This window comes from Bacillus rossius, chromosome 7 (assembly GCF_032445375.1).
Source record: "Bacillus rossius redtenbacheri isolate Brsri chromosome 7, Brsri_v3, whole genome shotgun sequence".
NCBI classification, from domain to species: domain Eukaryota; kingdom Metazoa; phylum Arthropoda; class Insecta; order Phasmatodea; family Bacillidae; genus Bacillus; species Bacillus rossius.
This window is the reverse complement of record NC_086335.1, coordinates 44,713,536-44,722,861: the sequence shown is the minus strand read 5'-3', so window position 1 is coordinate 44,722,861 and position 9,326 is coordinate 44,713,536. Positions and strand designations below refer to the sequence as shown.

At 33.6% G+C, this 9,326-nt stretch overlaps 1 protein-coding gene across 1 annotated transcript; it reads right to left on the bottom strand.

The window, feature by feature from the left end:
- Positions 1–1,293: 1,293 nt before the first annotated feature.
- On the bottom strand, positions 1,294–8,996 carry LOC134533934 (small ribosomal subunit protein eS26). The gene is made up of 4 exons (XM_063371752.1): positions 8,907–8,996; positions 1,907–2,084; positions 1,691–1,821; positions 1,294–1,409 (listed from the first exon to the last, which is right to left on the bottom strand). Exons 1-4 carry the CDS (start codon positions 8,907–8,909, stop codon positions 1,371–1,373), a joined length of 351 nt encoding a protein of 116 aa, XP_063227822.1. The 5' UTR covers positions 8,910–8,996; the 3' UTR covers positions 1,294–1,370.
- Positions 8,997–9,326: the final 330 nt, after the last annotated feature.

Sequence of the window (9,326 nt, the reverse complement as noted above, 5' to 3'; positions counted from 1 at the left end):
CCTATTCATAGGACCCTTGCTATAAATTTCATTTATATTTAAGTATGATAGCTTGTATATTCCTTGCCAGAGATGACTGAACTCGAACTTGGTGTGAAAAGTGACATATTTTGACCCCTCCCTCACCGCTTTAATACCCCATTCATAATAGCCCAATTTTACGGGAGAAGGGAGGGTGAAATGAGCATTTTCTCACTGAAGGTTTTTCAAAGGGGAGCGTAGTTGGGGTGTTATAAGGGAGGACACTAGATGGTTTGTGTGTCTGGGAGGGATGAGCTAGCCTTGAAGAATGTTAAGGAGGGGAGGGAGGGGTGAGCTTATGCGTCATGAAGCTGCTGCCGCCAGCCAGCCGGACGAGCTTCGTGTGCGCCCACTCGCGTTGCAGAACCTACAGCTGCCATATTTTTAAAAGAAATGTCCCATTATTTTTTTGTTATTCTTACATGAACATTATTGGAAGTATTAAAGCAGACACAAAAATATGCTGTGTGTTAAAATTAACAGATTTTAATGACCTCTAATTTTTTTTTAATTTTTTTTTCTGATTTTCACATTTTGGTAAAGATGTCCAATTTTTTGACGGTTCCCGAGAATGTATTAGTAAAATCACTGCTTCGTTAAATCCGGGGTTCTAGCGTATTTAACTACTGCAAGCAGAAAACGTACATGTAAACTAACCAGTAAAAATAAACTGTCTTTAGACATATTTCCTTTAGGGGTGGCCTGTAGGGCGACGAACTTGTCATGAAGGTTGAAGTGGGTTTAAAGCAAAGCCGTCTAGCATTGTGAGTGACAGCATCCTGCCATTGTATGGCTGGTTTCATAGCAAGTAGCGGTTTGGGAAGGGGGGGAGGGGGGTTTAAATCAACTGAAAATTTAGGAAAACATTTATTACGACCCTATTCCTGAGAACCGTGAGGGGTCGTTTCAGAGGTTTGACTGTAATTAAAATAGCAAGAACTTGAAATCAAGTTGATGGATGAGTTGTAATAAAAAAAACACCTTCCATGCAAGTTACAAAATGAGTCAGATTTTTTTTTTTTAAGTTAAGGGTTGGCCACCCCTGTCTTATAGAATTTTTACATGCTTGCATGAATGCTCCCAAGAAAGCTTCCTACATATGCACTTTGCTTAGACAGTAGTTTAGAATTCACCTTAATACCTGTTGGTTTGTCAGTGCATTCATTTCATTGCAATTATAGCATCCTGAATATTTTAACTAGTGTTAAGTGGATTGCAAAAATAATAATACAAAAATTCAAGTTAGCTAGCCTAATCAAATAAAAATATACAGGCGATTTAAATGATATTTTATTGCCAATAATAAAACATGACAACTTTTAACATCCACGTATCAATGGATAAGGAGTTTACTTCCTTATGGGCTGACCACCTTGCCGCATCATGTCCTGCAACAAATATATATTCCCACATTCATTGAAGCAACCTTCTTTCTGTTTTAAGAATGTCAAAGGATGTTAAACAGCTAACACATTAACTTTTATAATTACAAGATAAACTTTATATAAAATCAAATTTTTTAGGTTACTATTGCAGTCAGTTTGCTGCTGTCAAATTTTGTTCTGAAAAACAAATATCTCTAGTATGTAAGTGTTATATTTAAATTGGCTGTCTTATCATTTCAAAATATTTTGAAGTTACTAAAATATTATCACACTTATTTACTTACACGTGGGAAATTCCTCGCGGGCGGAGTCCTGATGCGACGATCAGCCTTGGATCGGTTACGCACAACCTTGGAATGGATTGCGCACGAAACACAGTAGTGGAGCTTGGCATACAGCTTGGGCAGCTGGAACGCTGCAACACGCCAGAGCACAGTGTCTTAGAAAACCACGCCAGCCACCGACCGAAGAATCTGCCATCGGTCAGGCGGCCAACTCACAGACGTAGACGCTGGCTTCCGTGATGTCCCGCACGGCTGCGGCCTCCACGATGTTGCGAATCACAAACTTCTTGATGGCCTTGTCCTTAGGCACGCAGCGTGCGCAGTTGGTGCACCTGACCGGGTTGACATGACCGCGGCCGTGCTTCGAGCGACCACTGTTCCTCCGCTTGCACGTCTGCAACAAATGCAGTATGGTTGGGCCATCACTTCTCACAGAACACTGTGACATTTCAAGGTCTACAGATATCAGTCCTCGCCTTCTCCTTCAAGGTCATTTGTATTTATTTAACCAGGACAAAATTTGCTAAATGGCTACCATCCAACACAGAAATGAACTGAACATAATTCAAACAGAGATTTTACTGTAATAACCCATACATTTGTCTACATATATCTACTATCTAGGTATGACATTTAAGTAGTGTTTGAATTGGCGAATTACATACACAAAATTGGTTAATTCTTTTAATTTTTAAAATTGTTTTCTGTATTTTAATCAAACAAACTTTACAAAATAAAAAATTATGAATGCCAATATTGGAACCACCAATTATAAATGTGTGTAAACCTATTTTAAACAATATAAAACGGTAACTAATCTGCATCACATATCCAAGTTTATCCCTTGATCCTGATGGCATAATATTGTATATAGTGGTCCTGTGGTACATGAAGCTTGCTGTTTAAATTTAGTACATCGAAAGATCCCTGGCATAAAACAAAATTGAATATAAAAATACAAAAAAAAATTATATCAGGTCTTGTGGAATTTTTTTCTTTTGAATGCATCTTACAATCATAAATCATTATATCACAAGTTTTTTTTGATGTCCAGGATCTTTTGACATATTAAAATATAACAGCAAGCCTCAAAGAATCAATGTATACAAGATAAATGCTATGAGGATCAAGGGATAAACTTGTATGCATGGTACGGAAATTTTACCTATAAAATTATTGCAACTAACCAGAATGATTTGCTTGAAACAATATTTTCTGATATTTTAATGAAAACTATTAGTAACGAAATTACATTTGAGGTTTTTTAAAGACTTATTTAATAAAATAGCATTAGTTTAAAAAGGGGGAAATATGTTTAATATTAACTACATTAGAATACATATAAAATTTAAAACTGCAAATTACAAATGAAACACCTCAAAATTATCCACACACTACAAAATATATACTAAAATCTGTTAAGCATAATTTAACTAAAAAAAATATATTTTTGTAGGAAATTAGTGCAACATTATCTTCTCTCAAAGCTGTAGTGAAAGAATCAGTTTTAACTAAAAATAAACATGTTTATTTAGCAGAGGAACGTACATTAGTTTCACCATTTGCAGAGGTCAACGGTAACGTAATCCATATAGTTCACCTAATTAAAAATTATCACCACCACGAAAGAGAGGCAAGATAAACACAATCAATTGGGATCACTATAACACTGTTATATATCGGCGGTCACACCATACATTAACTTGGGTTTATTCTGCTGCAATTTATTCGTTTTGCAAAGGTATTTTTTCCGTATCACGTATCCAATGTTATCCTGATAGATGATCCAGTATATATTGATCATGCTTGATAAAGCTTGCTGTTTTAATTTAGTACCTTGAAAGATCCTGGAAATTAATTTAGTACCTTGATAAATCCTAGATATAACAAATACTTGAATTTCACAATACTAACACATTAAGTTAGTTTACATCTTGTGGAAATTTTTCTTATTCGTATTTAACTTAATATGATCATAATTCATTGTTGTTATGTCCAGGGTCTTTCGACATACTAAATTAGAACAGCAAGCATAATGTAACACAGGATCAAAGTATAAACTTAAATACGGAATACGGAACTTTACAGATTACTGTTATACGAATTATGTGTCAGTTTCGCAAACAGTTTAATAAAGTATGACCAAAGTACTGTGAATAATTTTATTATGCTTACATCAAATTTTCACTAATCTCCTTCAAAATACTCTCACTGGCTAGCGATACACTTATCCCAACGTTGATTCAATGACTGAAAGCATTTTTGGAAGGCTTCTTTCAGAAAGGCCTTCAGTGGTCTTCTCAATGTTGGAAATGGTGTCAAAACATTTTCCCTTTTTGCACAGTTTTAATTTTTTTTGAAGAGCCAGAGGTCACATTGGCGCTAAATCCAGAGAGCAGGGCGGATGATGACAAGACAGGAACTTTTTGTTCTGCCAAAAACTCAAGAATCAAAGTGGGGTATGGCACGGCATGCTGTGATGAAGAAGGGAGCAATTGGCCCATGTTTCTGGTCTCTTTCTCCATACATGTTTTAGAAACATTGCAGTAAGTTAATGAGCTTCTTTAATTTTTTTTTGTAAATTAAAAAAACTTAGCATTAACACATTGTTCCAAATCCATTATGTGCGTCCCCACTCTTCCAGCTCTGGAAATCAACTGACAAGTCACAACTGATTCAAACCTTTCGCTATCTCAACAGATCAGACTATCTGCTTAATTACTTCAAATAGATGTAGCACTAGAAATCAAAAAATTAACCAACAAAATAAAAAAAGAATTACGATATACTTATCACAACATGTTTTAAAGTCAGCAAAATGAAATTACAAAGAGATAGGTAGTATCATTTAAAATGAAACATTTAAATGAATTTAATGTTTCATTAATTGCATTGTTGGTACTCAAGCTGTTTAAAGAATCTTACTATAAAAAAACTGGTTTATAAATAGCACTCAGGATTAATTGAAATAAATATGACTGTAAATATGTAATTGAGCGGTATTTGCGAAAAAAAAAATGTTTAAAATCAGAAAATACTTTTATTATATGCTCTTTATCTTCCTCTTTTCATCAAACCTGGCGGAGATAAGAAATTCCAAATACTTTAGGAGATATCGAATTTTTTAATTTTCATAGTTGGGCGATATTTGTTAAAAAAAAAAAATTAAAATTCCGAAAATACTTTTATTCTATGCTCTTTAACTTCCTCTTTTCTTTATACCCGGCAGAGATTAGAAATTCCAAATACTTTAGGAGATATCAAAATTTTAAATTTTCATCACAATACCTGTGCATGTGCTGCGTTCAACATTGTTTCTTGTTTACGAGTAAGATTTTTTTTTCCGCGACGTAGATGAACGACATCATTTTCGGTAAATATGTATCGTACGGATTAGCGCCAAAAAAAATCGTACAAATATGAAATAACTTTAATTATATGCTCTTTTACGTCCTCTTTTCAAAACCGCCTGCGGAGATTAAAAATTCCAATTACTTTTGGAGATATCGCCGTTCTTATTTTGCAATACAAGCCCTATCTAATCATTCAACAGACGCCATTTTATATTTTGCCGTGTGTGCGTGAATGCCTAAATAACAGAAATTTTCCATTAGGTAAGGTTAGTTACATGATAAATACTTCAAAATAAACGGAAATTAAAAATAATATCAATTAATTTTACTTGTATAGTTTTAAGTATTTATAATGTAACTGACCTGACATAACAAAACGGGACAAAGGTAGATTAGGTCAGGTCAGCTACAGTATAAATACTTTGAAACTGAACGGACATTAAAAATAATAAAAATTAATTTTAATGGTTGTTTAGTTTTAAAGTATTTATAATGTAGCTGACCTGACCTAACAAACCGGGAAAAAGGATGAACAGTAGGAACTGACGTAACTTTGGTAAATATGTATTGTACGGATTAGCGCCAAAAAAAATCGTACAAATATGAAATAACTTTCATTATATGCTATCTTACGTCCTCTTTTCAGAACCGCCTGCGGAGATAAAAAATTCCAAATACTTTTGGAGATATGGCCGTTCTTATTTTGCTATACCAGACGTGTGTAATAATTTGACCGTCGCCATTTTATATTTTGCCGTGTGCGCGTGAATGTCTAAATAACAGAAATTTTCCATTAGGTAAGGTTAGTTACATTATAAATACTTCAAAATAAACGGAAATTAAAAATAATATCAATTTATTTTACATGTATAGTTTTAAGTATTTATAATGTAACTGACCTGACCTAACAAAATGGGACAAAGGTAGATTAGGTCAGGTCAGCTACATTATAAATACTTTGAAACTGAACGGACATTAAAAATAATAAAATTAATTTTATTGGTTGTTTAGTTTTAAAGTATTTATAATGTAGCTGACCTGACCTAACAAACCGGGACAAAGGATGAACAGAATAAACTCACGTAAGTTTCTTTTTACATGATGTATTCGTTCGCGTGAGAGTTCTAAGATCCACATAAAGTTCTGCCATTCCCGATTACACCCGAATATTCACCTTCGGCCAACCACGGGATTTATTTATTTTTGCGCAGGAAAAATGAATTGAAATATTAAAAGTGGTCGGATAGTTTAGCTACATTAAAACACTTTACAACCCTTTGGATGGTTAGTTAGGTTAGTATAGCTACATTAAAATAAACAGAGAAATATAAATATTAATAAATAAACCCGAGGTTGGCCGAAGGTGAATTGTTCGGGTGTAATCGGGAATGGCAGAACTTTATGTGCATCTTAGGTTTCTCCGTTCGGGAACATCGCAAAAAAAAAAATCATACTTGTAAACAAGCAACCGTTATCGCCGCATGAGTGCACAGGATGAAAATTAAAAAATTCGATATCTCCAAAAGTATTTGGAATTTCTTATCTCAGCCGGGTTTAATGAAAAGAGGAAGTTTAAGAGCACAGAATAAAGGTATTTTCGGATTTTTAAAATTTTTTTTTAAAAAAATCGCCAAAAAATGAAGATTAAAAAATTCGATATCTCCTAAAGTAATTGGAATTTTTTATCTCCGCAGGCGGTTCTGAAAAGAGGACGTAAGATAGCATATAATGAAAGTTATTTCATATTTGTACGATTTTTTTTGGCGCTAATCCGTACAATACATATTTACCGTAACTTTCTTTTTACGTGATGTAGTCGTTCAACTACGTCGCGGAAAAAAAAAAAAATCATACTTGTAAACAAGCAACAATGGTGAACGCGGGAAGCCTACGATTCACTCATCTGTCTGGACATACCCGAATACTCACGTTGGCAAGCCTTCTTTCCACAGACGAGAGGCAAACGCCCGATCGTGCATCTTCGGTTTTTTTTTTGTTTATTGTAAATAAATATGCAACTCATGAAAACTAATGGTCAATTAGGTTATGTTAGCTACATTATAAATACTTCAAAACATTGTGGATGGTTGATTTGGTTAGGATAGCTACATTAAAAATACTGTGAAATCATGTAAACGGTTTCCTAGCGCTGGATAGCTACATATTAAAAAGTTATTTGCTAAGCAACCATAAAATGATTTTACAGTTTTTTTAATGTAGCTATACTTACCTAATATAACCAACCATCCACAGTGTTTTAAAGTATTTTTAATTACTTCTTGCTAATTTTAAGAAAAGAAGTCTTGCCAACGTGAGTATTCGGGTATGTCCAGAAGGATGTGTGAATCGTAGGCTTCCCGCTAAACGTCGCATCAGTGCACAGCATGAAAATTAAAAAATTCCATATCTCCTAAAGTATTTGGAATTTCTGATCTCCGCCGGGTTTAATGAAAAGAGGAAGTTAAAGAGCACAGAGCAAAGGTATTTTCGGATTTTTAAAATTTGTTTTAAAAAAATCGCCAAAAAATTAATATTAAAAAATTCGATATCTCCAAAAGTAATTGGAATTTTTTATCTCCGCAGGTAGTTCTGAAAAGAGGACGTAAGATAGTATTTAATGAAAGTTATTTCATATTTGTACGATTTTTTTTGGCGCTAATCCGTACAATACATATTTACCTCATTTTCTACTAATGGCAAAGGAATTGTACCCGCCTCTAACTTAGATGAGTTTTTAACATTTCCAATTTTAATGTTTTATTTGTTATTTGAATTTTGTTGTGCAAGTAATAAGTAAAAAAAAAATTACGTGAGTTCCTACTGTTCATCCTTTGTCAGGTCAGTTACATTATAAATACTTTAAAACTAAACAACGATTAAAATTAATTCATATTTTTAATATCCGCTTAGTTTGAAAGTATTTATAATGTAACTCACCTGACCTAATCGACCATTTTAATTAATTAGGCATTCACAAACACACGGCAAAATAAAAAAATGGCCACGGTCAAATTATTGCACAGGTCTTGTATTGCAAAATAAGAACGGTGATATCTCCTAAAGTATTTGGAATTTCTTATCTCCGCCGGGTTTAATGAAACGAGGACATTAAAATGAGCATAGAATAAAAGTATTTTCGGATTTTAAAACATTTTTTTTTTTCGCAAATACCGCCCAACTACATATTTACCATGACTAGATATAAATTACTGTTTTAATTTTCAGGTAGACTGTGTACATAAATATTTATGCCAGTGATGAATGGTCAACAAGTGCATCAACATAAAGCACTACTTTTCCTATCGACGAGCATTGCTGACTGACATGACTATTTGCATGGTTGCTGAGAAATCGCCGTATGCTAGTATTCCTATAAAGGATTATCAAAAGCATTATATTAGAATATATGAGTGCACATTACAAAACTTTTATTAACATTTATAACAGCCAATTTAAACTATGCACCATGACAATCATCTACTGGTGATTAGGGAACCTGATTGGCTAAGCAATAAGTCACGTGACTGCAAATCTGCAGCATAGCCACAGCAAAGCCGTACCGAGGTGTATGGTTAACATAACCTACATTTTAGTGACTTTGCAACGAAATATATTTTCACAAAACCCTCGCATGTTTTTTCATCTAAACAATAAAAAAAAAACACTTGTAAGGTTACTTTATTATTAACTATTTAACCGTAAATTTTGATATAGTTGGCCACGTGGGAACAGGCCGTTCGTTTTAAAAACGAATGCACCACAACTAAAGCAAAATAACTAATAATTAAATTAATTAAAAGTTAGGAATACAAATAACATAAGTACTTATAAGTACTACTGCCCTACTTATTTTTAATTCTTACCATATTATTTACTGACAACCCGAAATGCACACAACCATTCACCAAAGAGATAGAAGATAGTCAAAGACTATGTACACTATTAAAAACATTTATTGTAAATTTATAACATTAATGAAATGTGAGTTATAAAATAGATTTAGGGACAAAAAACACCATCAATGATTCAATATTGATTTAAAATAATCTAAAATTCTACCCTAAAAAAATTAATAATTTTTACACTTTGTTGACCTGCTATCTTCTGCTGCTAGTAATGGTGATGGATGATGACATTGGTGCAAAACAGCAATTTATGCGAGACCTGCATGCTAGATCAAACACATAATCAGGGTGTGGCATTGTGGCCGGCAGGCAACAGGTGTTACCCAACAGGACACCTCCGGCTGTTATAATCACAAGAGGCACTATGCTACAGTTCAA

What these genes read in the sequence shown, in the direction of transcription:
- LOC134533934 (XM_063371752.1), bottom strand. An exon ending in GGAAGCCAGCGTCTACGTCT is followed by an intron (nt 1,822 to 1,906) that starts GTGAGTTGGCCG and finishes GGCGTGTTGCAG; the next exon opens with CGTTCCAGCTGCCCAAGCTG. An exon ending in CCGCGAGGAATTTCCCACGT is followed by an intron (nt 1,410 to 1,690) that starts GTAAGTAAATAA and finishes TATTTGTTGCAG; the next exon opens with GACATGATGCGGCAAGGTGG.